This window comes from Erythrolamprus reginae, chromosome Z (genome assembly GCF_031021105.1).
Source record: "Erythrolamprus reginae isolate rEryReg1 chromosome Z, rEryReg1.hap1, whole genome shotgun sequence".
NCBI lineage: Eukaryota > Metazoa > Chordata > Lepidosauria > Squamata > Dipsadidae > Erythrolamprus > Erythrolamprus reginae.
In genome coordinates, this window is record NC_091963.1 from 131,497,568 (window position 1) to 131,512,264 (window position 14,697).

General features: G+C 40.0%; 2 protein-coding genes across 3 annotated transcripts in view; one reads left to right on the forward strand and one right to left on the reverse strand.

Moving 5' to 3' along the window:
• The window catches only part of CYTH2 (cytohesin 2), a 45,691-nt gene extending 37,937 nt beyond the window's left edge, over positions 1-7,754 (forward strand). Inside the window, exon 13 of the mRNA XM_070729100.1 lies at positions 7,736-7,754. The gene's annotated coding sequence lies outside the window, so the exon portion shown is untranslated. The remainder of the gene's footprint in view (positions 1-7,735) is intronic.
• On the reverse strand, positions 169-13,707 carry LOC139154467 (toll-like receptor 13). Of its 2 annotated transcripts, none has more exons than XM_070729098.1 (3): positions 13,524-13,707; positions 5,754-8,518; positions 169-3,180 (listed from the first exon to the last, which is right to left on the reverse strand). In XM_070729098.1, the coding sequence occupies exons 2-3, from the start codon at positions 8,501-8,503 to the stop codon at positions 3,021-3,023; spliced, it is 2,910 nt and encodes a 969-aa protein (XP_070585199.1). In that variant the 5' UTR covers positions 8,504-8,518; positions 13,524-13,707; the 3' UTR covers positions 169-3,020. The 2 variants fall into 2 exon arrangements, with proteins under 2 accessions (XP_070585199.1, XP_070585198.1); XM_070729097.1 differs by having other exon boundaries at positions 13,180-13,707.
• Between the last annotated feature and the right edge of the window lie 990 nt (positions 13,708-14,697).

The window sequence follows — 14,697 nt, forward strand, 5'->3', positions numbered from 1 at the left end:
ACCAACAACATGATTTTTTCCTTTGAAAGCAAGAGTTTTTATAGTGTTTTGGGGTAAATGAGGAAAAATCCATATTTCAGCAGTCTGAGAATAGGATAGTTGGCCCACAGGTAAGTCTGTGCTTGCCAATAATCTTGATGACCATTGCAATGTAGACTTAATAATAATTAATAATAACAATTTATTAGATTTGTATGCCGCCCCTCTCCAAGGACTTGGAGCGGCTCACAACAACAATACACCATGTAAAAATCTAATGTTAAAAAAAATTAAAATCCCTTATTATAAAAAGAAAACAATCACACAACCTAACAGACCATACATAAACCATAATAGCTCGGAGTATATCAGATTCCCCATGCCTGGCGACAAAGGTGGGTTTTCAGAAGCTTTTGAAAGGCAAGGGGGGTGGGAGCGGTCCTAATCCCTGGGGGGAGTTGATTCCAGAGGGCTGGGGCCGCCACAGAGAAGGCTCTTCCCCTGGGTCCCGCCAGATGGCATTGTTTAGTCAACGGGACCCAGAGAAGGCCAACTCTGTGGGACCTAATCAGTCTCTGGCATTCATGCAGCAGAAGACGGTCCCGAAGGTTTTCTGGTCCAATGCCATGTAGGACTTTATAGGTCATGAGCAACACTTTGAATTGTGACTGGAAACTGATTGGCAGCCAGTGCAAGCCGTGGAGTGTTGACAAGACATGGGCATATCTGGGGACGCCCATGATTGCTGTTGCGGCCACATTTACATTCACATTCTGATCTGAAGTTTCTGAACACTTTACAAAGGTAGCCCCATGTAGACAGCGTTGCAATAGTCAAATCTCGAGGTGATGAGGGCAAACTTAGAATTTTTTCTTCCAAGTTCTGATTTCTCCTAGATGAGACAGTTCATTCAACATATTGATAGTTTATTTATTCCCCTCTACAATTCTTAATTTTAGTAGAATAAATAATTGAATGCTAGAATTAATATAAGGCTGACAGATTAACCTGACGAGTTTCACCCATTCTAAACCTAGATGTAAATTAGACCCATACGCTGGCTTGATTATGTTATTTGATTGTAGGACAAGGTAGTCCAATATGGATTGGAATACCCATCCATGAGCAATGGAAAATATAATCCTTCAAACAGGCTCCCATTTTAAAATGAAAAGACTCCCAATCCAGATTAGTACATTGGGTATTTATAATAAAGAAAATGAAATATACAGATTGAAAAAGAACACTTAATATGTGTTTCTCTAGTTTAATCTGTTTCTACTGCAAAAAAAATGACTGAAAAGTATAATGTATGAAACAATATCTATGAATCCAACTGCTTCTTTCTGGGACTTATGCCCAGATAAATCTCTACAGCAGAGCAGTGTAAATTAAATCATAGTCATTTGTTTTTATTGAATGTAATGTGATTCAATTGTCACTATCTTAATCTGGATTTAATCATAATCCAGATTTAACATATCAGAACCCTCTTAGGATCAATGTAACATCTAAGAATAAATATACGGTAACCAGAAACAGGAATCGGAGTACTGTACAGAGTTATTTCTTTTAAAACTCATGTTAGCAGGCCATTCAAAGTGGAATCTTTTAATATAATCCAACAGCTTGGAATTTTGAAATTGTGACAAGCAACGATCTTATTGTATTATTATGAATATAAATTGACTTGAGGATATTTAATTTAGTAGCTGGAACAGTAAAGCGTACAATGAGCCAGAGCATATGGTTGTAGTTGATTGGTTGGAGAATACTGGCTCCTGCATGAGGCAATCTACGCTATGATTGGTTGCTGTGGCTGTAAAGGGGGAGTTTCCTTTTCCCCACGGCCTTTTTTCTCCTGCGTACTCTGTATGCTATTTTTGATTTACCTCATATCTATTTATATACAACTACAACCTGGTGCCAGTGCCTCTGAGTTCATTTAGAGACCTGCTGCTCAATTCCTTGACAGACTTTTAAAAACCATGGTCAATTCTTATTCATGAACATTTTGTATTTTGTTCCCTCAATGTATTTTTGCCTCCAGTTGGGATCATAATTATTCAACTCACAAATCACCACATGTATGTATGTATGTATGTATGTATGTATGTATGTATGTATGTGTATACATACAGTACATACAGACAGACAGACAGACAGACAGACAGAAATGTTTTTTCCATCAAAACACACACAACACGCACACACACAAATTTGTTGGTTTGTTTGGATTTTTATGCCATCCTTCTCCGCAGACTCAGGGCAATTTAATAGAATAAAATACAGTACAATATAATGAGTGAAACCCAATCTAACATTAAAACTAATAGTTAAAACACTAAAAGTATAAAAAAACATTCAACAACCATCACAAAATCACATCTACGACTGGAGCAGAGCAAGATGTAAAGCTCAACGGCCCCAAGCCTGCCGACAGAGTTAAGTTTTTAGAGCTTTGCGAAAGGCCAGGATGATGGGGACGGGACGGATCTTTGGAGGGAGTTGATTCCAGGGGGCCGGGGCAGCCACAGAGAAGGCTCTTCTCCTAGGCCCCACCAGCTGGCATTGCTTAGCTGAGGGGACCTGCACAAGGCCAACTCTGTGGGACCTGACCGGCTGCTGGGAAACATGAGGCAAAAGATAGTCCGATAAGTAACCTGGTCCTAAGCCAAGTAGGGCTTTATAGGTCATATCCAACAGTTTATATTGCATCCAGAGACCAATTGGCAACCAATGCAGCTCACAGAATGATGGTGAGATGTGGGTATGCCTATGAAGGCTGGTTATTGCTCACGTGGCTGCATTTTGCACCAACTGTAGTCTCAATGTTCTTTAAAGTTAGCCCCATGTAGAGGGCATTGCAGTAGTCGATCCTTGAGGTCAGGAGGGCATGACTGACTGTGAGAAGAGACTCCCTGTCCAAGCTTGGAAAATACAGCATCCAACTTCAGCAGTACCTATCAATCTTATTGTCTTTAAAGATTTTAAGAAATAATGCTAAAAAATAATTGTAGCCATGTTCTTCCTGGCTTTAGTTACTCAGTTACAGCGAATGGTGTGATATTGTCTTGTCTCTCATAGCCTAAGGCCCCACACAGTTTGGTCCAAAATATATCTTCAGCCTCAGGATCTTCAGGCCAAGTCAGGTAGCTCTCTTGTTTAACTAGTTTCCTTAGGCGATGATAAGGAGACAACCTAGGAAATAACCAAAGGATTGAGATTTTTTATTTTCCCATCTCAGACACAACAACCAACATAAAGTAGTGTGTAAGTAGTGAAGGGCTACCAAAATGTTTACTACCACACCGTGGGCGATCTTTCAGTGCAAAAATTGTGTGCTCTGGGGTGGACCTCAATTTTTGCTACCCCACTGCGTCGTCCCCCATCCGGGCAGTAGCCCACCCTTGTGTATAAGAAAAAGACCACCCCAAAGCCAAATGTGGAGGATACTTCTAAACTTAGCAGGCAGCGACTGCTCTCTTTTGTTGTACTTCTGCAACTGATAGTAAGTGGGATACTATCTTGATTAGATATGGGAGACCAGTATGTTTTCAATTGCAACTTTAAAACCTGTGAACTTCAGCTCCCAGATCATCCCAGTTAGCATGCTGGTTACGGTATTCTGAGAATTGAAGCCCATATTTCTTAAAGTTGCAGAATTTGAGAAACACTACATAAACTTTTATTCCACCCCCAAATAGACATATATTTCTCTTTCAAAATCATCTCTGAACTGGTTATTATCATCCTCAGATCAGGTGGCACAAAATATTCTACAAATTAATGATCACCCAGGTAAATATTTTGGTCGTCATCATCATTCACTTCCAATCACGGGGTGACTGCAAGTTCTAGCGTATCTCTCAAATAAACACCTTCTTGTTGTACTTGGGCTGTTAACTCCCAGGATTCTTAGGTACATATCTAGAGAGTACCAGATGGAGAAACTGACCTACCATGAGGTACGAGAAAATCTCTGCCTAGTTTCTCTGTTACATCCTCTTTCAATCTTTAGTCGGAACAAGGATTAGCCAGAAACCCTCCAGATGGCTCAGTGAGACAGGTGATTGGGGAAAGCTTTATCAAAACTCATAGGGCTAGAAGGGGCCTTGGAGGCTCTTGTTGTCCAACTCCCTGCCCAAGGCAGCTGTCATATACTGTAGATCTCTTTTCATTAAGGAAAATGTTGTCTCCTGCTCATTCTTCCTTTATGGAACCTTCTGATCCTAACTGCACTACTCACATATCTTTTCTTCCCACTAAGATGTAAGAAGATTAAACTCCTCCTTTATATTGCAATTGTCAGGCCTGGAAGCCATCTTTATATTCTGGCCTGCCATAATTTCTACTATGGGAAAATGGGAGGTAGGATTGTATGGAGTAGGTCAGAGGCCTTCAAACCTGGCAACTTTAAGACTTGTAGGCTTCAACTCCCAGAATTCCCCAGTCAGCATAGCTTGCTAGAGAATTCTGGGAGTTGAAGTCCACAAGACTTAAAGTTGCTAACTTTTAAAGTTGCCAAGTTTGGGGACCCCTGGAGTAGGTGATATGAAGTAGTCTAAATAACATTATTTCCAGAAAATCAAGGCCCCTTTGCCTGCAGCTGGGACGACGTAACTAGAAGACATCTTCAGTTTGGATGGTGCATGATTGGATTGTGTGATGGACCTGCCCAGCACAAGATATGTGCTGGGCAGAAGGGACTTGGACTTTCTTTTGGGTGGAGAAAACCCGGAAGCTCTCAGATTTGGGGTTTCCCAGGTGTGCCAATATGACATCTCTAATAAAATGTAACTAAACAATGCCGGTTGGCGGGCCCCAGGGGGAGAGCCTTCTCTGTGGCGGCACCGGCCCTCTGGAACCAACTCCCCCCGGAGATCAGAACTGCCCCTACTCTTCCTGCCTTCCGTAAACTCCTCAAAACCCACCTTTGCCGTCAGGCATGGGGAAACTAAACATCTCCCCTGGGCACGTTGAAGTTATATATGGTATGCCTGTATGTGTGTATGTTAGTATAGGGGATTTTCTTAAACTCATAATATTTTAATTAATTGGATTGTATTGGATTGTTTTTCACTTGTTGTGAGCCGCCCCGAGTCTTCGGAGAGGGGCGGCATACAAATCCAAATAATAAATAAATAAATAAATAAACTGAGGAAACTCAAGTCTTGGACATTTCTTTCATTGGGGGTGTTAATTCGAACCCTGACAGCAATATTTTTGTAAGGTGACCAGATTTTAACATTGGTAAAGTGGGACACCATTGACTGGGGGTGGGTGGGTGTTCTTAATTCATGAGCCATCCATAACTTCTCGGTGGTAGGAGAAGCTTCCTCCTCCCAGCACCCAGAGAAAGGAAACTATTCACCCTGAACCATCCAAAGCAAATAAAGCGCTTCCTTTCTCTCGATGGTGGGAGAAGTTTATTCCCTCTCCCAGCACCCAGAGAAAGGAAGCGCTGTATTCGCTCTGGACTGCCCAGAGTCAATAAAGCGCTTCCTTTCTCTCAGCAGTGGGAAAAGTTCCCTAGCTTGTCGTGCATTCTTTCCAAAAATTGGGACCTTTTTTTAAAAGCCGCAGGATGCAGGACAAATTGTTAAAAATCATGACTGTCCCACCAAAAGCGGGATATCTGGTCACATCATCATCATCATTATTATTATTATTATTATTATTATTATTATTAATTGGATTTGTATGCCGCCCCTCTCCGTAGACCTTAATCTTTTGAAGACTGCCTTCATGAGAATCAACTGTTCACCACTCACCTGTAGTTTGGGATTTCTTCCTTAAAGACCACCACCAAAGGGTCATATCCATGATAGTAGATATTGGAACAGGCCAGTTGAATTTCTAAAGAACACCATTCACTCTCCAAGTAATTTCTGCTCACCAGGCACAAAGTCTTACGGCTTCTACTTATTCCATTCTGCACGTTATCTATATAGTATTGCCCAGGGGCAAAATCTCTAGGCCCAAAACAAAACCGGAAGTTGGGTCCAGGTTGTTTTTCCAGCTTTTCCAGAATGTTATCGATCACCCACTTGTAGTCTTGACTACAGCAGGAAATGTAAGCATCATATTGGTAGTCCCGTCCTTTGGGGTGCAGTTTGTTGTAGCCCCAGCCTCTGAGGAGATAAAATGCATATTGGAAAGTCCAGCCTAACTTGGCATAGATCAAAGATGGAACCAGGACCAAGAGGATGGCAACTGTGGTGGCAATAAATAAATACATTTCCCAGGTCTCAAAACAGAAAGATAAGTCTTCATCAGCAAAAAGACGATTAGTCAATCCAGAGCCAAAGCAATAATAGCTACCCAGCAAAGCTACTTGAACATTTGGCACAGATATTGACCAGTTATGGAACCATGCATTCTCACAAGAACATAACAGTGGGTTTTCAGAAACATCCAAATATTTCAGAGAGGAAAGTGGACCAAACATTTCTTTACTGAAGTTCTTCAAATCATTGTTGCTTAGGTCCAGCTGTTCCAAAGAGGTCAAACCAGAAAATATTTTTTCAGATAGATCTGGGATGGCACTATCTCTTAACCAGAGATTACGTAGGTTAGTTAATCCTTGAAAAAAATGTGAAGGGGGTTCCCAAACGCCACGTTTCCCTGGCAGGATTTCAGAGAGGTCTAGAGATTCTAGATTGGTAAAATTGATAAATGACAGGTAGGAAAGCACACTGCTGGGGTTTCCTTTCAAAGATAGAAACGCTAGCTTCTCCAGCCCTTGGAAAAGTTTATCTGGAGGGTGGACTGGTGATTTAGGTGTCTGAAAACTAATATCCAGTTTCACAAGGGAGTGGAGACCCTGAAAAGGGCTTGGAGTATCATATTTGTTGTAAGTAAAGAGACGGTTATTACTGAGATCTAATGTTTGCAGATGCTTCAGGGGTTTAAAGACTGACTCAGAAAACTTATAGATGAAATTTTGATCCAAGGCAAGGTGTTTTAGAGAATAGAGGTTCCGAAAAGCAGACTTCTGAACAGTCAAAATTCTGTTTCCTGAAAACAAGAGAGTTTTCACACGCAGGCGTAAAAAGGCATAGTCCTTGATTCGTGTTATGCTGTTAAAACTCAAGTCTAAAAAGTCTATATTAGGAGCATGGGTGAAAGTGTTGCGGGTTACAGCTGTGATCTGGCAGTGGTGAAGAATAAGTGTCCGCAGTGCTGCCATGCCAAAAAAAGATTTTTCTTCCAGATTGGTCAGGCGGTTCTTGGATAAGTCCAAATAGCTTAAATTCTTCAAAGGAGCAAAAACAAAATCCTCTAATTTATCGATGTCATTTCTACTCAGGATCAAGGTTTGCAACGGTAACCGTTTCCCCCAAGTATTGGAACGGAGTTTCAATATCTTGCACTTGTCCATAGAAAGATACTTTAAATTTTGAAATGGTTCAAATACTTTATTTTCCAGATACCTAAACTGTGAAGTAGACAGAGTCAACCAGGTGAGGTTAGTGCAAGAACCCAACTGTTTCAAATGAATATTGTTAAACTTGGAACGTTCGAGGTCCAAAGAAATTAAGGATGGGAGACTTTGGAAGACAGAGCAAGCTGCTGATAAATTTGTACTTATTGATGGATGCATACTGGATAAATGCAACATAGTCAGGTTAGGAAGGGATATGTTGATAAGCTCAGAGATCTTTAGAAAGTTTGAGTCTAAAGACAGCTCTGTCAAAGCGGGTGTGGCTTGAAAGGATACAGCTTTCAGTTCTGACATGTTATTAATACTTAGGTCCAGTTGTTGCAAGCTAGGAAAGGAACAATTGGACAAATCCAGACTGTGAATGACATTTCTATTCAAACTGAGATTCCTCAAGAAGGGGAAACTAAGGAAGGAAGGACCAACACATAGAGCAGAGATGCTGTTGTTACCCAGATCCAGAATGGTAAGTTTGGATAAGTTTTTTACACCTCTAGCAATCTCTTCAAAACTAGTAATTTTATTAATGGAAAGAGTAAGTTCCTGAAGAGCCAACTGGGACATAAATGCACTTGGATGCACTGTGGCAATTTTGTTATTATCCAAATGCAGTACACGGAGATGTTTCAGGTTGGCTAGCAAAGCAGGACCTACTGCAGTAAGTTGGTTCCAACTCAAATCTAGAACTTCAAGGCTTTCCAGACTTTGAAAAGTGTTGGGTTCAATGCGTGATATGTTGTTATGATCCAAATAAAGTTGCAGTAAACCAGGAAGGTGGGAAAAAGTGGTAGAATTCAGCATTTCAACTAAGTTGTGAGAGGCATTGAGCCAAAAAGTCACATTTGGCAGAGAGGCGATGGCAGAATTCAGGTTAACGACGGCATGGCCAGTACAAACAGCGAGGCCAGGTCTGTTGGGGGAAAGGATACACTTCTTGAAACCAAAACAATTCACATCCCACTGCATCCATGTGAAGAGGAATAGCAGTGTGCAAATTTTCAAGGACATCTGGTTCAAAGCAGGCATAATGGTAAAAGCATTTGGCATATGTGATGGCTTCAGGTTTACTGTGGGCTTCATCAGTGATCATGGGTGCTGAAATAAGAACATAACATATTTCTGGTCAGTTAAAAAAATGGAGAAGAGACATGCAGGTGCATAAGCTGAATTCAGCCACTTTATATACAACCTTTATTACATACAGGAGTTTAACTCCCATGTATACTTCCAAATGATTATTTTGGGGGATTTTTTTTTTATTTTTCTCTGACTTAAAACATACATAAATGAAAACTCACATACCATCAATGCTTAACATACATAGATAATAACACATATACCATCAATGCCTAACTGTATACTTATACTGTATACTTACTTACCTCCGAGACTGCCTTCTGCTGCATGAATCCCAGCGGCCGATTAGGTCCCACAGAGTTGGCCTTCTCCGGGTCCCGTCGACTAAACAATGTTGTCTGGTGGGACCCAGGGGGAGAGCCTTCTCTATGGCGGCCCCGGCCCTCTGGAACCAACTCCCCCCAGAGATTAGGACTGCCCCCACCCTCCTCGCCTTTCGTAAATTATTAAAAATTCATCTTCACCGGAGTGCCTTCTGTCCCCTGTCCTATAGTCTCTCCAATATCTCGTATTTCTTCTCTACTATATCCTCTATAAGCTCCATTGTGTATTATGGTGTATTGGAGAAAATAAATAAATAAATTAAATAAATAAATAAAAGCTTGCGTGCCAGCAGATATGGCTTCCGCGTGTCACCTGTGGCACCCCTGCCCTATATCATCACTGCCCTATACCATTTCAGACAAATGTCCGTCCAATATCTTCTTAAAAACCAGCTAGATCCATATTGAGTGGGACTTAAAACTAAGTCAAAGCTAATATAAGTGTCACTGATTTCAATAGCTGCATAAGTAGGTCTGAATCTGGGTGCAACAGTATCATAAAATGGCAGATACTGTATTCACCATTCATACACACTTGTAGTCAACTTAGATTTTGCTGCATTTCAAAATACGTCTCTTTCTGGCCAAATATTATTTACTTAAGTTAATAGTTCCTGGTGTTTGATATCTCTTGATTAGAGACTATAGGGATTAGAGTCCGTTAGATTAGATTAGATTAGATTTATTGGTTTTATATGCCGCCCCTCTCCGTAGATTCGCGGTGGCTCACAACAATGGTAAAAAACAATACATAGTAACAAATCTAATATTTAGCAATCTAAATTTCAGTTTTAGGTTAAAAAATCCAAAAGAAACCCCAATATATAAAAAACAAGCACACAATCGAATCATATACAGAAACTACATGGGCAAGGGGGAGATGTTTCAATTCCCCCATGCCTGATGGCAGAGGTGGGTTTTAAGGAGGGCAATCCTAATCTCTGGGGGGAGCTGGTTCCAGAGGGTCGGAGCCACCACAGAGAAGGCTCTTACCCTGGGTCCCGCCAGACGACATTGTTTAGTCGACGGGACCCGGAGAAGGCCCACTCGGTCGCTGGGATTCGTGCGGCAGAAGGCGGTCCCGGAGATATTTAGCAGGTGATATCCATGCCAACTGAAGGTGACCTGATGAAAACCAGCATTGTGGAAAATACCTGACTGCATAATGGAAGTTAGATAAAGGCACGGCAAATATTATGTACATTCTAGCCTAAGTGTTTGATATGAGATTGTAGAACAGATAGCTTATTGGAGTCTTAGCTCTTTCTATATTGTACAGGTACTTCTAATAAGAGTTAGTGACTGGTCAAAGTTGCAACAGCGCTAAAAGAAGTGACTTATGACTGTTTTTCATAATACAAAACAGATTTTGACTTTGTTAAAAGATAACAATTAAATGGAATAAGAATTTGAGGATTGGAATTAAACAGTAGCAATAATTGCACCCACAAATGTATGGTTTAAGAAAGAGTAGGGATAAGCAGTAAAGTTTCTGAGGCAGATAGATCTATTTAAGTTGCTTAATTTGAAAGAAAATAAATTTGTGGCTTTATTTCTTCTCGCATTGGAGAGAGATAAATATGGAAGTTAAGACTTAAGGAAGTAAAAGATTTTTCATTAAAATTATCTTAAATTGCAGTTTCATTCTTGGCTTCTGCTTAAAGTAATGTATTTTTCTAGTAACTCTAATTATACAAATATCTGACCATCACAGCTATTATGACAGTACAGGTAGTCCTTGACTTATGACCAAAATTGAGCCCAAAATGTTTGTTGTTGGGCAAGGCAGCTGTTAAGTGAATGATCTTTTTGCCACTGCTGTTAGATGAATCACTGCAACCATGTGAGTGAAGCGAATCCATTGACTTTGATTGTTAGAAGCTGTCTGGAAAGTTAACAAATGGTGATCATATAGTCCTGGGACAGAGCAACTGTCATAAATAACAAAGATTTAAGTGCCAAAGCCCACTGCAACAATATAGCCAAGAAGGCTTCAAGAGTTGTAAACCTAATCCTACGTAGCTTCTGCTCTGGCAATCTCACACTACTTACCAGAGCTTACAAAACTTTTGCCAGACCCATCCTCAAATACAGCTCATCTGTTTGGAACCCATATCACATCTCAGACATTAACACCCTTGAAAATGTCCAAAGATACTTCACCAGAAGAGCCCTTCACTCCTCCACTCAAAACAGAATACCCTACGAGACTAGACTTTCAATCCTGGGCCTAGAAAGTCTAGAACTAAGACGCCTTAAACAAGATCTAAGTATTGCCCACAAGATCATATGCTGCAATGTCCTGCCTGTCGGTGACTACTTCAGCTTCAACCACAACAACACAAGAGCACACAGCAGATTTAAACTTAACATTAACCACTCCAAACTTGAATGTAAAAAATATGACTTCAGTAACTGAGTTGTCGAAGCGTGGAACTCATTACCGGACTCCATAGTGTCATCCCCAAACCCCCAACACTTTACCCTTAGATTATCTATGGTTGACCTATCCAGATTCCTAAGAGGTCAGTAAGGGGCGAGTACAAGTGCACTAGAGTGCCTTCTGTCCTATTGCTCTCCTATATCACCTATACCTTTCTTCTATTCCTATATCTCTTCTTCTATTCTTTCATTGATATGTTCTATTACTATATCTTCTTTTCTATTATTTCTTAGATATATTTTACTATGAGTATCTTCTCTATAACCTTCATCATGTTTTTTACTATGTGTATGTAGATATATACCCACTAAAACCCTCATTGTGTATTGGACAAAATAAATAAATAAAATAAATAAAATAAATTCATTGTAGTTTGCCCAATGCCTGGAATTCGGATCAAAGGACCATGGAGAGGCTGCAATGTTCCTGTAAAGTGGCTGCAAGGGTAAAAAACACTCACACTTTGTAACTTTGAACTCTCACTAAACAAATGGTAAGTCAAGGACTACCTATATGTAAACCACTGAAAACCTATGTTTTAAATTTAAAATAATAATACCTACAAAAAATAGAAGTAGAAAGATTGTGGCAGAAGAAAGCAAACTGAAGTTCACTTGAACATCACTGCCATTGACAAGATCACCACCAGTCAATTGTAAAAGGCAGCTTTACTTGGAACACCTTATCAGTGGTCCCCAAACTACTGCCTGTGGGCCGCATGTGGCCTGCTGAGGCCATTTAACCGGCCCACGGGTGAGTGACAGGAACACAGGTACAGCCTTTTCTTTTAATTAAATTCCCTCCTTAATGTTCCTTCAAAAAGTACAATACCAATTATATTTCTAACTTATTAACCATTATGCCAAAGTGCTTCCTTCTTTCTTTATACATTTTTCTATAAACCAAGAAAACCTTGTATAGCCAATCAGATGTTAACAAAAGAAAATTAAAAACAAAACATAAACATATGAATTTCAGATTTCTTCCCTCCCTCTAATTAATATGTTCCCATTTTGTTTACTTTAAAATAAGGTATGTGCAGTGTGCATAGGGATTTGTTCATAGTGTTGTTTTTATAGTCTGACCCTACAACAGTTCAAGGGACAATGAACTGGCCCCCTGTGTAAAAAGTTTGGGGACCCCTGCCTTACATTCTCAAACAGCATCCCAGGTTCTTGGGAAAGATTCTAGTTAGATAAAAATGCCAGATCCAGTCTAAATATCTTAATGACTATACAGTATAACCAACCATAATAATAAAAACCTACTGTGGGTGTGGGGGGGGGGGGTGTGCCGGGGGGGGGGGGGGAGAGCCACAATATCAATCAAAGCAAAAACCAGAAGAGGAACCATAATGTTGAGAAGTATAAAATTCCTTTCGAACTAAAAAAAAAAACAGTAAAAAAATTGACATTCGAAAAACACTGAAATGGTTTTTTAAACAACTGAATGAAAAATCAGGGATATCGCTTGGCTGAAAACACCACATAGTAACATACACTGCTCAAAAAAATAAAGGGAATATTTAAACAACACAATATAACTACTCCTAGTAAATCAAACTTCTGTGAAATCAAACTGTCCACTTAGGAAGCAACACTGATTGACAATCAATTTCACAGGCTGTTGTGCACATTCAACTTTGTACAGAACAAAGTATTCAGTGAGAATAATTCATTCATTCAGATCTAGGATGTGTTATTTGAATGATCTCTTTAATTTTTTTGAGCAGTATAGATGGTTTCTCTCTGGGGACAGCAACTAGTATACACCAAATAACCATCCCTTTTAAGGGTATTAGCAACACTTCTCTGCTATATAAATTCATTACTTTGGAAAACGTAGAACCTCACCTTAGCAAGTCAAATGTTGGTTGATGAGTATGACTAGAAGAAGACATCAAGGCAGTGTAGTCGAATGAATTCAGGAGAGTCACACACCAGTCCTGTAGTTGGTGTCTCGAGCCAACACAGAACTGCCTCCAAATTATTGGTTTATTTCATAGATTTCAGAAATCAAAAACTGGTAAGGATTGTCTGACAGCAATTGTGCCAGGACCAAAAATCCTGTCTTTGTTGTGCGTTTCCAGTAGTGGCTGTAGAAACTTCAGGGCAGGGTTTCAAAAACAAAACAACTAACAACAACAGCAAAAAAAAAAAAATCCCCCTTTGCTTTAGCCTCCCCACTTCCTCCTTACCAACTGAGCCTGTGTAACACCAACGGATCTAAATCAGACTGTGCAGAATGATTGGCAAGCTGGACTTGTCCATCCTTAGATCCTGGTCTTCTTGTATTATCATTATTTGTTTGTAGTAGCAAGCTTTTTTCCCCCTTTGTAGTAGCAACCTTCTCTCATTTTCTGTATTCACCCTGTCATTTGGCATGAAGATCTTTCTACATTAGAAATAGTTCCAATAGCCCTTGGAAAGTGAAACCACAAACACATACCAAAAAAAACCAGCCCCACACACCACCCTGTTGATCAGAGAAGGAAATGGCATATTTTCTGATTGTCGGGAATAACCCTGTGTTGTTTTCTTTTTTCCGCTCCACTACTTCCTCTCAGATAATCCAAGAGATTTTGAGCCAAGCTGCACATCGCACTACCGGTAGAGTAGCCAAATAATAAAAAGGTTGGTGTTGAAAATTATACTTACTTGCATGGTAGCTCTGCAAGAAATTAAGTTGCTTGTTATTGTTGTTATTATTATCTATAATAATGAAGATGCAAGAAATATTCACCCGAGTGGGGAGGATAAGGCAATCTGTTAAGCATGGGATTTCAGATAGAAAAGAGACAGACAGACAGACAGAAGTAGGCAGAGATGAGGCAGAGACAAAGGCAGAGACAGAGATATTTTTAACAGAACAAAAACAGATCATATGTTGACACTAAGAAGAAGAAAGAACAGAATAAATAAGTGAACAAAACAGAAAAAAGAGGTAAAAAAGGAAGAACAATTTATAAAGAAGTGGCTTTTGATCTTTCTAAGAGCAGTTATAAATGCGTTTATAATTCTCTCTCTGAAATTGCATCATCGTTTCCTTCCTTCATAATCTAATCAGTGGTGGGATCTAATTTTTTTTTATTACTACCGCTCTGTGGGCGTTATTTTCTGAACTATAGTCAAACCGATACTAACTTTTTCTACAATTCTCCATCCAGGTTAAGGTTCATCTCTTGTCCCCACGTCCACAAGTTCATCACGTAGACCACTCCGGTTCTTTCAATGTCCACAATCCGCTCATGTATTTCCGGCTGGTGCTGAACAAAAGATGACCTTGAAGCTCTGGAAGGAATTGGTTGTGGCTAGTGCTTCTCCCTTTCATGCAACCACCCCTCCCCAATTCCCGCAATGCTGTCCTACTTG